Below are 17,445 nucleotides of genomic sequence, written 5' to 3'. Positions count from 1 at the left end.
AGCCTGGATGTGATCTAAGTGGTGCTGAGTTATAGGACAGGGGTCTGACGCTACTGAGATTTACATCTATATAAGCGTGTAGGACATGACTCATCTTGGCAGTCTCTTCCAAGTAACATGATTTTACAAATAAGATTATTTAAATAGAGACACTCATTGGGATGCATGGGGACTCTCTGAAAATCTTTGGTAGGTCTTAAACTTTTAACCATTTTATATTGTAAAGCGCTTTATGGTTTCCAAAGTGCTTTCACATTTATTAATAACAATAGCAGCTGACATCTATATAGTGCTATAAGGTTTACAAACAAACAAAAACATTTATAAATCATCCATTTTCTAAAAGATACTGTGCTAGACAAAGATAAAAGCAGCACAGTCCTTACCATCAAGGACCTTACATTCTACAAAGCATTTTACATACTTACTCATCTTTTTCTCACATCTTAATCATGTAATGATGATAATGATGATAGTAGCTCACTTTTCTATAGCACTCTGTAGTTTACAAAGTGCTTTTGTTACCAGTAGCTTGTGAGGTGGGCAATGCCAAGTATTCATGCACAGTATCAAAGGATTTTAGATTTGGAAGGAACTTCAGATAAATTAATTCCCAAACCCTCATTTTATAAAGGAAGAAAAGAAACCCAGGTAATGAGGTGATTTGCCCCAGAGCACCCAGTTGGTGATGAAGCCAGAAGTCAAGCTGAGGTCCACTCTTCTCAAAGTGATATTAACTGAGGCTCAAAGGAGTGACCTGCTCAGTCCCACAGTTCATAAGGAGCAGAGCGCAGAGCTAGCACTTAAATCAAGGGCTTTCTGATTCCAAATCCAGAATTCTTTCAACAATACCAGACTTACTCCCTGTTCAATGTGTATAATTTATCCCTTAAGGCAGAGCAAGTTTTATTGTTCCCATTTTACAGATTACAAAACCCAGACCAAACAAGTGAAATGATCTGCCTAAAGTGACATGACTATTATATGTCAGAGATTAAAGACTCTTGAGGCTTGAATCAAGTCTTCTGACACTCAGGCTTTTAATTTCTTAAAGAGTAAAGAAAAAGTCTGTTACTGGAAATGAAAGGCAAATTGAATGTTCTTCTTTTAAATGATATAAAGGGCAGACTCTGCCTTTCCATTTGTAATAGCATCTGAAATAACATACATTTATTCCTTCTTATTCCTAAACTACATCCTGTATCACAGTTACTCCAAATGCAAATGTATGGCAAGTGATTAGATGAAGACAACAGCCTTAACAAGGGCACCAGCCTCTTAAAGTTGCCTACAGGTAGCTTAGAAAAGCAGAGATACTGTAGGTGTTGGGGTCATGTTTTATTAATGTGGGCCTTATATTGTGATTTTAAAGCTGAGTAAAAGAACAAGCAAAAGAGCCAAATAAGAACCCACTCAACACTTAGAAAGCCTCCTAGGAGTCAGGTTATCTGAGTGACTTTCCCTATGACTTAAATATTTATATTATTCTGTTTTGTGTATTTTTCTGGTGAAAACTTATGCATTGAGCTATAAGGGCAGTGTATACACAAGAAACAATGTGACGTTACAAAGTCAGCATTGGCTGCATTTGCGGCAATCCCAAATTTTCCCCTATTCTTGCAGGTGCACCTGTGTCAGAGGTCATGGGAATCCTAATCCATTTAGTGAGTGGAGCCATGAAAAAAAACAACACTTAGCAGATTTTGAAAACATGCTGTTTCCACTTACAATACTAAATGCTATTAACTGCACTCGTGAAAAAAATGTTCTATTAAGTAGACTGGTTTTCCCTTCAAGGGAATAATAGCATTAGAAGCAGTGTGGTGCGACAGAAAGAGCTCTGGATGGCAAGAAAGAAGACCTGGTGCCCACTAAGTCATATACTTGCTATTCAACTTTGGACAAGCTATTCTACCTTTGAGCCTCAATCTCTAGAATAATAAATAATTTCAGGGACTGGGAGTCAGTGGCTGCTGGCTGGGCTCACTTCTCTTAGAAATCTTTATAGTGTATAAAGGATGAGTAAAAAACTTGAGCCTCAGTTTTCTCACCTGTAAAGCAGGGGCAATAATCTCTGTATTACTTCCCTCACAGATCTTTCTAAGGATCTAATGAGGAAATGGATGTAAAGTGCTTTGTAACCACAACAGGCTATATGAGTGTGAGCTACTAGAGTCCAAAAGACATTTATACTCTTGACATTTAATTTTTAATATAAATAACCACAAAACACCATACTTAATCAACTTTAAGTATTATATCCGCATGGTATATAAAGCTTTCTAAAGCATATAATAAAATCAATGAAACCAAGCAGAGTAAACAATACATAAAATTGTATTTAATATTATACAATATCATAATATACTTTATGCCACTTCCCCTCACTGAGCCTCAGGTTTCCTCATCTGTAAAGTGGGCATTATGATCCTTAGACTATCTACCTCACAGGATTATGATGGTCAAGAGCTTTGTAAACCTTAAAGTGCTAAAGACCTATAACTATCTTTGTCTTAAATGATGACACTAGGGCCAGGCAAAGGAGAAGTTGTCTAGGATGCAACTTAGGGAGGGACACAAGGAGTGGCACTTTTAATAGAACTTTACAAATGCAAGTTTTTAATGCCAAAAAATTTCATTTGCTAGGGTTCTCAGGGACTGACTTTGTGATAAAGTTAACCACTTGCATTAAAGTGAAAGTTTAAAGTCTTGGAAGAATAGTCACACCCAGGGAATAAAATTTTCAAATGGGGGAAGAAAATGGCCTAATTTTTGAACCCTGCCCTGGGCTTGCAAATTTCTCATCCCAGCTCTGACATCCTTATCTTTCTTACCTTGTGTGAAATATACCTGATCCGTAGAGTAAGAAGTGATTATCTTCCTTCTTCATAATTTCTGCCTGACTTTTTACAGCAACAAACCTGAAGGAGAAGGAGCACCCTCATCAGACTCAGAATTCAGAAGGGCTTCCTTGAGGAGGATTTTCACAGGCATCTCTGAAGATGGGAAGGCTTAGGGCCACTTGATAGCTTTCTGACGAACTGATCCTGGATGCATTTTGGAGCTATTTCATTATAAGTTTCCCTGTGCCACCAGTACACAGTAGAGATAAAACTGCAAATCAATCTAATGTCTTTCAAACAGAAGGTTTTCTTGGTTTTAAGAAACTGGTACCTTATCAACATTAGCAAGTTTCCTCTTGTACCCTGATGTTAGATGGGACATGCTTATGTTTCCTTTTAAAATGAGGCTACCACTCTTGATTTTCACTGAATAATCCATTTTTTGATTCCCCCCCCACCAAGAGTAATTGCTTTAGTGTCAAAAAGCCTCCAAAGCTTTGGGCTGGATGATGGTCAGATACAAAGGTCACAGCAATGAGCTCAATCCTAGGACTAAATGGAATCCAATTCTCCTTATTTAAAGTCTAATGTATCTTTATACATCACTAACACATTTCTAATTTGTCCATCACTATCTAGTTGTGTGATCTTGGGGAAAGTCACCCTGTCTGAACCTCAGATTCCTTGTTTGTGAATGCTGGGATGGCACTAGAACAGACGTCCTCAGTAGTGTTCTAAAAATAAGAGATGTCCACTAAGAGGACAGACTACCCTGGTAGGACCTTCCCCAACACTGAAGGTGGAGGAGGAATGACCCCTTGTCAGGGATATCATAGAAGAGATTTGGACTGAATGACTTCTAATATGAGACTATGACTCTCATCACTTTTGGGGAGGAGAAAAATGGGCTAAGATTGCAATTTTTTGATGAACTTGGGATAGAAGTCAGTGACAAAGGCTGAGTTCCCCAATCTGTTGAGAATCCCAACCCTTTAAAAGGGAAGAGTAGGAACATTAGCAGGTTCAAGATCACCTGGTAGATCATATCTACCTTTTGGGGCCTTCTGTTATATACTATGCATATCTCTCTACAGTGTTAAGCTAGTGTAGGAAGAAAGGGGAAAGAGACCTGGAGTATTTTGTAGGATTTAGAGCTTGAAGGGAGAGATCAATCATCAGGCTCCTTCATTTAATAGATGAGGAAACTTGAGGCCCAGGAAGGAAAAGTGACTTGGATTAAGGTCACTTGGCTAGTCAGTAGTCTTCAAAATCCAATGTTCTTTGATTTGATGCAAAACCTATCTCAATCTGTGTCATAACAAGGGATATAGTCACTTTTTTTCCCCCCTGACTGCTTAATAAACTTCCACCAACCCTGTTCTTAAAGCTCTCTCTGTTCCGGCATGGAGAGACAAGAAATAAACTACTGGGAATAGATTCACAGACTTACAGGTCAATCGGAATAATATCCAGATGTCTCTGGGTTCTTAGCCACTAGAGTGGCCCTGCTCTGGAAAGGCCCTTTGAAGCTGAAAAGGGAAATACCAAAATGAGATTGTGGAACTGGTCGATAGGCCCCTGAGGTCTGGCAGTCCTTGGGAATGTTCATTTTCCCCAAAAGGCCCGGACCCTCTCCCTGACAGCGATCATCATCACAAGGGCTTCACAAACTATGCCAGAGAAATAGGAAAGGTTTACAATGCACCTCCTGGGAGCATCTGCTTATCCAGGGTCTTCCTAAAGCCCTCACTTCAGGAAGGGTTTGACTGTAGCATTCTTCATTTTTAAACATTAACAATTTTGTTTCTATCAGACCTATCTTTAAGTACATTTCAAAGGCTGATTGAACTTCCTCCTCACAGTTGAAAGGACTCCAGCTCCCCTCGCCAGCTGGTCTTCTTTAAGGTAGCCAACTTTTCATCTGTTTCAGGATCTGAAACAAGAACATATTGGGCATTATTGGGTAAAGCAAGCAACCTAAGTTTTCACAGAATCTTAAGGTTGAAAGTAACCTCAGAAGGCCTCTAGCCCAACCTATACCTGAACAGGAAATCCTCTACATCCTTGACAAGGGGTAATCCAATTTTTGCTTAAAGAGATACCACTATCTTCACTATATTCCAGGGCAGCCCATTCTATTTTTTGGACAGCTCTAATTGCTTATTCAATTAAGTTTATGAAGCATTTACTAAGCATCTTCCTACTATATGCCAGATACTATGGTAGGCCCTGAAGCTAAATTTAAAAAAAAAAAAACAAAAAAAAAAACAACCTATTCTCTGCCCAGAAGCAGCTCACATTTTTATAGGGAAAAAATACATACCCTGAGAAGTAACTATACAAGGTATACAAAATAAAAATAAAGTTCCCCCAAAACCATATGCTGTTTTAAACTACTAAAGCCTAAAACTGCATGAATATTTTGGGGCTACCCTACATAATAATTTCAATAGGAGGCTCTGACAATAGTGAGAAAAGTCTTTTACAGGAGGCAGCATTTGAGTTAAACCTTGAGAGGAGCCAATGGCCCCTTCTGGACACTGAACTTAAGATAGACTTTTCTGAAATTTCCACTTACTGCTTTTAATTCCTTCCTCTAAAGTCAATTCCCTTTTCTTCCTTTACATGCTGTCATACCACCCCACCATCCCCAAGGAGTTTCTTCTCTAAGCTAAACATCTCCAGTTATTTCAAATGATACTTGTATGACAGGGTCTTTGGTCTCCTTACTATCCCAATTGTTCTCTTCTAAACATCTTTATGTCCTTCCTAAAATTCAGCACCCACTAGTGAACACAGTATTCCATATGTGGTCTGACCTGAGGACAACGGGACTAAGTTATCTCCTATTCTAGACACTCTCCATTAACCCCAAGACAGTGTTAGCTTTTTCTTTATTTCCTTCTTTCTTCCTGTCTCACCAGATTGGCTCATATTATGGTCCATGAAGCTTCTCAGCTCTTTTTTAGATGAACTTGTCAAATCACATCATCCCCACCCTGTGCCTATATATTTAGTTTCTAATTAGCATATTTTCAAAAAGCCATTTGCAGATAGTTTTTATTGTTCCTAAATCCCATTAAAGGACATACATACAAAATATCAGAAGAAGCCCCTATAACAAAGACAGCAAACAGTATAAAGTATCCTGAAGAAAGGTCAATAGACTGAGGTTCTGATCATCCTCCACCATTTTATTCACTGTGGAATACTGGGCAAACACATCACCTTTCTGAGTCTGAGTTTCCTCATCTATAAGATCATAGGAGTCAGATGGAAAGGAATGGAGAATTAAAATAACAATCATATTAGATGATATCTGTATCACTTTAAGGTTGTATATTCTTTCTTTCACTTGATCCTTGCCAGAAAACCCCAAAAGACAGGTAGTAAAGGCATTATTATCCCCATTTTAAAAATAAGAAAACTGAGAACTTAAATGATCTACTTATAGTCATGCATTGAATAAAATTTAAATTTCGTTATCTCCTCATCGAAGCACTATTTCCATTACATCACAGTGCTCTCTAGTTTAATATCCTCAGTTATACATGAGAAAATTGAGGCCCAAAAAGGGAAAAACTTGCCCAAGATCACATAGGTCTAGTAAGTAGCAGACTCAGGATTCAAAATCAGGTTCTCTGTTTACAAGTCCAGCGTTCTTTCTAAAATATCTAATATAATAAGGATACCAATATTCTAATAGAGAACTATACATATCACCATAGCCTACTAAACCAAACATCCAGGAATCCAAATAAATAGCAGTATTGGTTCTATGCTCTGTATTTAGGAGTAACTAACAAACAAGAAAACATGCTCATAACAGACATTCATTTTAAAAAAATAATTCTGAAAGAGTTCAAGCTTGGTTCAAATAGGATGCTTTGCAAAATCATTTTCTAGAAGAAAATCTAATTATGGTCAGCCCAAACTATTTTCTAAGGCAGGAAATTGGATTCAAATATTTTAGACTTTCAACAGGATGGAAAAACAAAGAGTTTTATGGCTAATTATCAATTAGCCAGAATAGCCACATAACATATACTTATATATGTCCAACATGTTCCAATGAAAAACAATTTCCATAACACTTTATTTGTGTGTGTGTGTATCACTATACTCATATGCTCAACTGACCCTTAAAAAAAAAAAATGTTATAAATGAGGCAGCAGGAATTTTTCTCCCTGATAGAAATCTAAGGAAGGGAAATGAATTATTAAAGGTCACACAGCAAATGAGGAATAGAGCCAGAGCCTGAAACCAAGTGTTCAATTTCTCAGTCCAACTTCTTTCTAGTAACAAAGAGACTAAAAGTTAATTAACATGAGAAAAAAGGAGTCTATCTAAAACTCAGAAGTTACTACAGAACCTTTTAACTATTATAGTTTCCCTTTGGGCCTTTTTAAGCACCCAAGGGCTATGGGTAAAGACTGGGCCTGAGATTTTAAGGGCTTGGGTTGAAGAAACTCAGTCTACTATTGTAATCATAGGATTAAGTGATTCTCCAGAGTCCTACAGCCAAGAATGTATCAGGAGAGGCTTGAAACCCCATCTTCCTGGCTCCAAGTTTAGCTTATCACAATGCCTCATCTTTTCACAAAAGTTGGGAAAAATACTTCCTTGCAAACAAAATGGGGAACAGAATGAAATCAAGTCTTCACTCACTAACTATTCTGAATTCTTTTTCTCCTAATTTAATGTTTGTTTTAATTTAGCCCTTATTACATTCCTGGCAAAAAAGTTTTTTCTGGGGATATATAAATATATATAAATTTTTTTTTTTTTTTTTTTTTTTTTTAAGAATATCTAGACACCCAGGCATTGAACAACATTCTGGAAAATATAAAATGAGGAGCAAAAAGTTCTACACCTGGACATCTGGAAGAAACCATAACAGATTCTTAACTTTCAGTCTATCAACTTGATTTTTGATCTCTCAATATAATTGATTTCTTTAATAATCTTATTTTATGATTAAAATATTTTTATTCTGAGAAGGGGTCCATAGGTTTCAGACTGCCCCAAAGGTCTACAACACAATGGTTTACAAATCCTTCCTTGGAGGTTAATCTAACTTCCCTCCAAATGCAGTAATCTCTGCAGATATAGATGACAATCTGTGTGCTATTTGACTATCTTCCAGTGACAATGAATTGTAGGAAAATACTTTCTAAACCATAAAGTGCTAAAGAAACAGGAGCCAATGTTAATAAAGAAGCCGATTAAACACAAAACCAGAAAATCTGGGGTCAAATTCAGCCTCTATGGAATACTTAATGTGTGGCTATAAGCAAGCTACTTAATTTCTAAGAGCAGCCATTTCCTTATTTGTAAAATTGGGATAATATATTAATAATCATCTATGTGATGGGGCCCGTTTTGAGGAAAAAGATCTTATCATTTTAAAGCATTAAATCAAGACCACTGAATTCCAGGGATATTAAAGTTCTAGTCCAATTCTTTCATCTTACAGATAGAAAATCTAGGCTAGAGGTTAAATCATACAGCTAATTAGTGGCAGAGTTGTGACTCTTATTTCCTGACTTGCATTTTTTCTACTACAAAATTGCCTCAGACATAAATGTTTATTAGTATACTAAGCCAAGATCTGCCTGCCTACTTGTTAACTAGTCCTGGTTCTTATGTCTGGGGTCAAACAACATGCCTCATTCCTCTTTATTCTAAATCTTTTAGATACTTAAAGATAGCAACCATAACTTTCTCTATCTATCATTTACCATGTTTTCTCATCTATAGGCTAAACTATCATTACCAACTTTAGTGCAAATTATATTGGATAATTTAACAGATACTACCTTTTGGCTTAGCTCAGGGCTAAACGGATTAGGAGGCCCAGAGAAGGTAATGCATCCTTAAAATGTCTAAGTCTCTAATTTCATCCTTTCCTGGTCCTGACCCATCATCTAGGCCTTTGTGCAAGTCTTTGGTCAACCATGAACACCAGGATACCAAGCTCAAAGGGACTATAAATCTATCATATTTTTTTAAAATTTTCTTTCTAGAACATTCACTGATAGTTACAGTTTGGTATTGCTATCTAAGGAAAGGTTTGGTCAAGCCAACCAATTAGATAAGCTAGACTACAGGGAGTGTGCAGTTATAGAAAACTCAAACACAATAGTAGACAACTAATGTGTTAATTAAATGATTATCTTCCTTTACTAGATCTGATACCCCAAGAGCTTTATTTGGCAACAAAGTTATCCTGTTTCTCACTACTATGGTCTAATAACACATATATAACTATATTGAAGCACTTGCATACCAAATACCTGGGCCTACTCATATCATAAGAACAATGAACCTTTGCTCAAGAAAGCAGTATTGGATACTACTTTAACATGTTCTTGATGTGACCTTTCTATCTATCAACCTCTCTGTTTTGCCATCTCATCTGTAAAATGAAATAATTTTCTTATCTACCCCCAGAGTGGTTTCAAGGAACCTCATAACCTGTCAAGACTGTTTTATTCTGAAGAAATCTGCTAGTATTATTCTCATAGAAGTTAGCTAGAAAGGAATTTAGTCATCTAGTCTAGCCCCTTACTTGGGGGGGTGGGGGGGTGAAAACACTGAGGTTCTAAGTGACTCAAAAAAAAAAAAAGCCTAACTTTAAATCACCTCTCTATATGATGAGTTTTGGATAAGGTGATTTCAGTTTCTTGCCAGTTCTCAATTCTAAAGTCATTGATTTTAGGGCACTAAAATTGTAACTTGGCATCTACTCTTGAGGTCAAAGCTTTGCATACCCCTTGAGGACAAATTGCTTAGCCTTGATCTCAGCTTCCTCATCTTTAAAATGTAAAAGTTGGATTAGGCAATATCTGATGATCAATGACATACAGTGGTTGTTATTCCCAATGTAGAGACAAAAAAAAAACCATAAGCTCAGAGATTAGGCAACTTTTATGTGACTCAGCATGCACTGGAATTCTTTTGTCTCTATTAGGCAGCCTCTAAATCTGAAACTGATAAAAATCTTTGTTTTTAAATTTGTCTACAGTTTCAACTAGACTGATCTACCTTCATTCAGTTGAAATCAGTATGATTTTACTATAGATATCCTTTTCTTTAAGTAACAGGTGTTAGCACTGAAGGAATCTTGGAGAAAAAAAAAAAACAAACATCTAATCAAATCCCATCATTTTATAGTCTAGGAAAAAAACTGAAGCCAAGAAATATTAAGTAGTCTGGGTTATCTGAGTCACAGAGTTAGTGACAAGAGTCAGAACTCAAACCCAAATGTCTTCAAACATCATACACAGTGCCCTTTCTATGATTGATTTTCATTACAAAACAAATCTGTTCTTTGTGGAATCAGAGAATTAAAGTGTCTCTAGATCACTATAAAACTAGGGGACTGAATAAAATGCTCTCCAAGTCCCTTCCAATTCTTAAAATTATAATTAGTGGATGATGCCTATTCCTATACTAAAGAGCTGAAAACCTTGCTAAGTGCTGATGATTAATTCATTGATTATAATTCAGTCTCACTTTATGGTATTTCCCTCCCCCACTGAAACAGTGATTTCATTGATAGAAATCTCACTTAAGGAGCTTCTATCAATAATGATGCTCGGCAATTTATAATCTTGGTAAATTGCCTGAGGCACTGAAAGATGTTAAATTACTTATCTAGGGGCACATATTCAGTATTTATCATAAATAAAACAGAAAGTTGGATTTTTCCTGATCCCATGGGCTAACTCTATTCACCATGCCATACTGCAATAGGAAAGTCACAAAATTTGAATGGACATCATATATTCTCACTTTAAATGATCTTTCTTTGGACTACATAAGACTTATCTTTATTCTTAACTGCTCAATACCTAAGTTATATGAATATTTGCAGATTCATACATACACAGTAAAAGGGAAAAGAGTAATTCATGGATTTTACAAATTTCCATTTCATAAAGAGAACTAAAATCTTGCATTTCTTGAAGTACTTGGTAAATAACTTTGGAGTTTTTAAAATATGCATTGACATGTTGTATGTATTTATATGCATGTATTAGGAAGGATCCCAAAGTTCATGAACTTTTAGAGTAGAAAAGGAACTCAGAAGGCCTGCACTCATTTCTTATCTGAGAAGGAATCCTTTCTATATCATTCTTAGCAAATAGTCAACTATGTATAACTCTCTAATATTGGGGAACTCACTAATTTTTTGAGGTAAACCATTCCATTTTGGGACAATTTTATTAGAATGCTGTTTTTTATGGAATAGAAATCTTCCTCTCTCTAACTTCCACATGTTGCTCCTAGTTCCATTCTCTAGTACAAGATTAATCCCTCTTTTACTTTTCAAATAACCTGATGAAATCCAAGTATAGCATGATTTAATTTTTTTTAAGTTAAGTAATCCAATCTAGCTCTTTCATTAACAAATGAAGAAACTAGTTAAAACATTTAAATATTTTTAACTTAGTGCTCCAGAATAAATCAGTAGCAGAGCTGAGATTGATCAAGTCTCCTCTCAGTTAAAATTTTGTAAGATTTAGGGAGGAAAAGCTCTGGTATGCTATTTTCTGCTTCTATAGCAAGGCATTGAACAAAAATCCTCAAACCCAAAATACTGGAATAATAATCACCTCATACAGAGGTGAAGGACCTTAAACAGCTTTTATCCTGAATAAAAGTAATTCGGGATCATTGAATGAAACTGGGTTTGGAGATCACAACTATGTCTAAATTTCACATCTTAATACTTCACACCTGAAACTCTCTGTGAAAGGCCAAGCAACTCTTTCTTCAGTCAGAACCTATGACCAAGGAATACTATGAAAAACATCCCGATTTTGGAATGCAAATCAGGAATTCACTGAACTACTAGCAAAATATAGCTCTTCCCAAAATAAAATTTTTTTCCTTTAAGGAACAAAAAATAGTACAGTGGATGAAAAATTAATAGAGCAACAGTCCTAAAGTAATTTTAGCATGTGTAAATTTTAGTGTCTAAACAAATTATTATATCCATAATATCAACATGTAAGTGGATATAACTATTTAAGGGCAACAATATCAATGCAACTATCACAATCTGGGTGCTAGCTTAATCAATAAAAACTATTTCCCATAAGTAGATCATTCTGCCAGTATTTTTAGGATTAGGTTTGGAGCTGTAAAGGGTCTTGGAGAATACCTCGTCCAACTTTCTCATTTTACAGTTGAAGAAAGTAAGGCCCAGAGAAATGCTTAAGCTCAACCAGGTTGTGAGTAGGTCTGCTAAGATTCAAACCCAGGTTGCTCTGATCTCAAATCCTCTTCCACTATACCACAGTTAGTAGCTAGATTCTCTCAAGGGGAAAAACCCTCTTAGCATCCTGCTAATTTCAGTGTTTGCTAAACCATGAGTGAAAAGATAATTTTAGACCTCATGAAGCCTAAAAATAAAATGAGTTGATTTTTAGGTTCAATATTAAGTTGTATGGTTCCCCCCCCAAACATTATGATGTCAGGAGATCAGCTGCAATCAATGGTATGAAAATAATGGATTTTTAATTTAATCTGAGCTTTAGAGTGGAAGAATGATTTCTAAACAAAGAATTCTACAGAGGTGGTACTGGTGGTAAGAAATGAAATACATCAAGAAAGAACAAGATAGAGAACAAAAACTTGGGTTCAAGGATTCCAATAAATTATATATAGATTGCTAGTGACCAAAGGATGAAGTATCTGGTTGTCCCCCCTCCCCCCTACTTAGAACTTACCTTTTCTGCAGATTAATTTCTCCAGGCAAATCTATATTCTACATGGAGTCAAGGAGCCAAATGTTTAATACACAACCTCTTAGTTCTTATTCTTTTGAGGATTTCACACATATGCACACCCATACGCACATTCTCACAATGGCAAAATTACCAAAACCATAATCCTACACTCCTCAGAATCAATGCAAGACTCCATAAGCTAATAATTCCTAAAATGTCAGAGTTGAAATGGACCTCAAAGATCTTCTAGTTCAAGCGCCCCTCATTGTACAGATGGCAAAACAGACTCAGAGAAGGATAGTGATTTAACCTAACATTGTTCAGTGAGACAGTGGCTTAAACTACTATGCAAAAGAAAAATACATATCTGTTATAAATTCATATATTTACAGCTGAAAGGGACTTAGAGACTATCTACTCCTACCCTAAATTTTAAAAACTAATATTCTAAAGGGATCCTTGCTTTCCAATGAGTTGATGGCAGAGCTAGGATTTGAACCTTAGTTTCCTAATCTACACCATAAGTCTGCCTCCACAATTTAACAGATTCATGGACTCTTACATGGTTCCATTTTAAAGAATGAAAATTTTTGAAACTTTTATAGCTTTAAATGCTAATCATTATTAGGTAGTGAAGAACTGAACTGAACATGAAATATGAGACATGTTTAAATTACAGCTTGTAGGAAACCTTCATGTGTGAACAAGATTCTGTTAACAGTCATGTCTTGTAGTAGTCGATCTGCTGGCAATAAATTCTCTGCATTCCATTCCTAGACTAAACTTAGAGTCACTTAAGTCACGTGAAGTTATGTTTGACCATCCACAGAACCTACCTAACCCGTGATAACTTCACATCAAGATACCTCATAATGAAGAAGTATAAGTACAGAATATACAGCTTGAAGCATATTCATCTCTCTTAGCAGAAAGGCCGAGGCAATCCTAACAAAGGCCCTTCAAAAGCAATCAAGCTATTTTGAACGCATGTTTTTGCTAAGGTTTAGAAAGTCATATCCAGTGATGCCATCCAAACAGGACATCACTAAAGGTAAAAGCCAAGGTCATAGTGCAAAAAGAAAACAAAATATTTTTGTGGGTAAGGGAGATGAAAGACAGGGAAACAACTCTAGGGCTTGCAAATTCCTTTGCAATCCTACTTATATTGGTACAAAGAAGTGTTCTCTACATGAGAAATTCTAAATAACCTCTAGGAGATGTATTGTGGGAACTAGAGTTGGAATCAGGGTTTTAATGGGCCTTAGGCTTGCTTCTAGATACTGGGGAGCGAGGGGGGAGTCATTTCACTTCTCTCTGTAAAGTTTCTACTTTTTTATAGCAAATCTAAACTATGAAGGTGCCTCTCTTGGGTATTGTGTGGACAGACTAATCAAAGCTAATTAAGCCCTTGGAAAATAACAAAAATCACTAGCTGAGTGCCAAGTATTTATGAGCCACTAACAGCTATAAAAGCTCTTCAGAGACAGGATTCAGTATAGGCACAGTCTCTATAGGTGATTACTAATCACATTCCTTAAAAACAAAAGCCAAACTCCTCTGTGGGAGGTAGGGCAGTGGAAAAAAGGCAACACATGGTCATTCAACAACACCCTCTTTATTCAAAAATATATATCTATGAGAGACATTTCAGAATATACTGCTACCACAAAAGGCAGCCTATACTTCTAAATAAAGTCCTAAATTAATATACAAATTTAAGCTTTAAAAATATTCTTTAAAAAAAAAAAAAAAAAAAAAAAAAGACAACCTTGGAAAAATCTGACCTCAAGAAGATCCCTTAAGGTCCATAGAATTCCTTTGGGGAAAAAATCCACCAAAAAACAAAACAAAAAACAAAAAACAAAACAAAACAAAACAAAACAAAACCAAAAACAAAAAGCCAAACAAACAAATAAAAAAAAAAAAATCACCACACACATACACACACAGAAGACTTCATGTAAATTAATGAAACAAATGAATAATATGAGATGGGGCAGGGTGGAAGAAGAGTAATCAGGGAAAGAGAAAGAAAAAGAAAAAAATTGGAAATATTTCTATTAAAAAATAAACTTCCAACTTTCTCACAGAAAGTTTGCCCAAATTAACAGTCTGGCTATCCCAACACTCATTTGTTTACATAATTGATAAAGGTCTTGGTGTTTATCTTTTCCTGTAATAATCATATAGTCAATTGCTGGTAAAATAAAATCTGGCCATGGGCAAAAAATCCATTGTGCTATACATTTTTAGCTGATCTAGCTGATCAGGGCAAAAACTAGGTCTCTTTGGGGTTGCTTTGTGGCTGGTGGGGATTTTTTTTTTTTTGGCAAAAGCACAAGAATATGTTCAAGATGTGTTTGCTCAAAAGCAAACATCTGTGTGGGCAATCTGATATTTTTTTGCTATGACAATGCACAAAGAGGACAACATACAGTGTCAATAGCAGAGGAATCTACCTTGTAGTATTTCTGTTAAGGTCAATTGCCCCCAAAGCTACAGAAAGAGAAATTTTAGAGTTGCAAGTTAAACAAATATGAAAAGGAAAAAAATTCAATGACAGTCTGATAGGAAGCACCAATAAGCAAGCATATGGTTGCCATTCAAAATTTTAAAGTTAAAAGAATACAGATGACAAGTTATACAGTTCAATCAAATGCCTTATATGCTTTTACTGCTCTAAAAGTCATGGAAAATGGAAGTTTCATCCAACGAAAATATCCCATGAGTTAGACACACAGGACATAAAAAGAGCTTTCCATTATTAAATCAGTAGGGTGTCTAAGTTGTGTTTCTCAAACAGCATCTTAAAGATATAGAGGTTCCCTACTACTTATCCCTCTTTTGTAATAATACTTAAGTGTCAGTATACAATTCCTATTACATTATTAGGACAAATTGTTTTCTGCCATTTCTGATGGCTTGTTTTTTTTTTTTTTTGTTTTTTGTTTTTTTAAAATCTGCAGATTGGAATGGTTTACAATTTGCCAGCAGGACTACTTGTTACTAAAAGCAATATAAAAATTGCACCTAAACACATCAGATAGTTATAGCTATTGGCTGGCATGATAATGGAATTAAAACTTGAGTTTAAAAAAACTCATATTTCCCCCTCACAATCAGCTATTCGGTCATATCTGATGCAAAGTTCAGCGTATCATTTTTGTGTATATATTCACATACACACAGATACACATATAGGCATAGATCAATAGATTCACAAACATGCAGAGTTTTGTGTGTGTGTGTGCATGTAATATATGAAAGAGACTTCAAATTTAGACACTGAAATGTGTGCCCTTTGATTAAGCTAATTACCCATATAGTGGACAACCCTTCATTTCAGACAGAATATCTCCACCTCAAAAAAAAATTTTTTTAAAAAAAAGGAAAAAAAGAAAAAAGGTGATGTACTAAAGCTATACACATCCCAGGGTCCACATTCTCAGCATATTTTGTCATGTGAAGTCAGCTAGTTTTTATCTTTGGAACATCACTGGTGCATTCCCCCATACTGACGGGTTAAAAAAATGAGTGTGAAATAGATTTCCAGGAAGCTGTTATATTAATGTGATACAAAGGCAAAGTGCAGATAAATGCAATCAATAAAAATGGCATATGTGGGGCTTGGGGTTGAAACTGACAACTTTAACTCATGCTTATGTAACTTGTGATTCTTATTAAGTTTGCTGCAGTAGCATTCTTCTGAATTGGCTATTGATTTCATTGCTATATTCAGTCTCTAATTCATTTGTAATAAAATGTGCCTAACATTTTCATATACATACTCACAGGTGTAAGAAAAAGAACTATAAGATCTGATAAACTGCTCAGACCCCAGGCTGCTCTGCAGATCCCTAGTTTTTCCTTTAGGATGGGTTGATGCCCTGCTAAAGCTACTCTTTAAGTATGTGAAACCCTGAGCTAACCTGGACAAAACCAATTCAGAAACAAAAGGCTGCTTTCTTAAGAAAATGATGTAGTGATGAATTTAAATTTTTTTTAAAAAGCCTTCCTGATGTGTACATGATTTTCATGACTTCTTGGGGCAAACAAGAGCTAAGAACTGAAAAACAATTTGAGCATGAAAATGTGAGAGAAAAAAAAGGTTTTTCTTTCAAAATGTGTCTATTTTATAATCAAATTTGGCCTCCATGCCCACTCCTGCTTAATGCACACTCTCACTCTTCCCCTCAACATGAGAAACTGTACAAGCAGTAAGAGTGCACAGAGCTCTTGGGAGTCTATAGTTCCTTCCTAAATAGAGGGAGTGGTCTAGGAGGAAAATAACCAATCACTGGAAGACAATTTCCAGTCCCTGCTAGAGTCCTCTTCTGCTGGCACAAATGGGAATCTGAGAGCAGGCCATGTGTCCTAGTCAGTTGAAAACAGGTCACCAGCAGAGGGCAGGGGGGCCAAGCCACCTGTAACATTAGGAAGCAGCGACAGGTCTGGAAGGCTCTGTATGTGTGACTTCAGCTCCTTGCGCACTTGGGTTACCCGAGCAAGCTTCTGCTTATACTCCTAAGGAAACAAAAAGGATTAATTCTGTTAATATAGCTACTAAATTGCTTGATAATTCACTCAACCACTCACTTCCACATACATGCATATGTGTTCTCCCACCCTCAAATCTCACCACCTCTCAATTGTCCATCTAATCTCAAAAATCAAGTAGAGAAATCTTACTATTCAAACACAACTGCAGAAACAAGATCTATTCCACCACCACAATACCATACCACATCTGCATAATTACCAGAGCTTCCCAGGTATAGAAGTTCTAGCTTTTCCCTTTCTTTAATCCACCCTCAATATTATTAGAAAACCCACCTTCAGTATTCCTTTCATTCTGTCATTC

At 36.1% G+C, this 17,445-nt stretch overlaps 1 protein-coding gene across 6 annotated transcripts in view; it reads right to left on the bottom strand.

Moving 5' to 3' along the window:
- Nucleotides 1-2,784: 2,784 nt before the first annotated feature.
- The window catches only part of RPRD1B (regulation of nuclear pre-mRNA domain containing 1B), a 78,068-nt gene continuing 63,407 nt past the window's right edge, over nucleotides 2,785-17,445 (bottom strand). For 3 of the 6 annotated variants that reach the window (XM_074292714.1, XM_074292712.1, XM_074292713.1), the window contains one exon: nucleotides 16,694-17,108. Coding sequence is in view for 5 of the 6 variants with exons in the window: in XM_074292712.1 (XP_074148813.1) it covers nucleotides 16,959-17,108 (150 nt within the window). In the remaining variant the exon portion in view is untranslated. Of the gene's footprint in view, nucleotides 2,922-4,293; nucleotides 4,373-4,672; nucleotides 4,777-16,693; nucleotides 17,109-17,445 lie in introns of those variants that run through there. The other 3 variants (XM_074292708.1, XM_074292709.1, XM_074292710.1) reach the window with 2 other exon arrangements.

This window comes from Sminthopsis crassicaudata, chromosome 2 (assembly GCF_048593235.1).
Source record: "Sminthopsis crassicaudata isolate SCR6 chromosome 2, ASM4859323v1, whole genome shotgun sequence".
In the NCBI taxonomy this organism is placed as follows: domain Eukaryota; kingdom Metazoa; phylum Chordata; class Mammalia; order Dasyuromorphia; family Dasyuridae; genus Sminthopsis; species Sminthopsis crassicaudata.
Note: the sequence above shows the minus strand (reverse complement) of the source record. Positions and strands in the feature narration are given on the sequence as shown.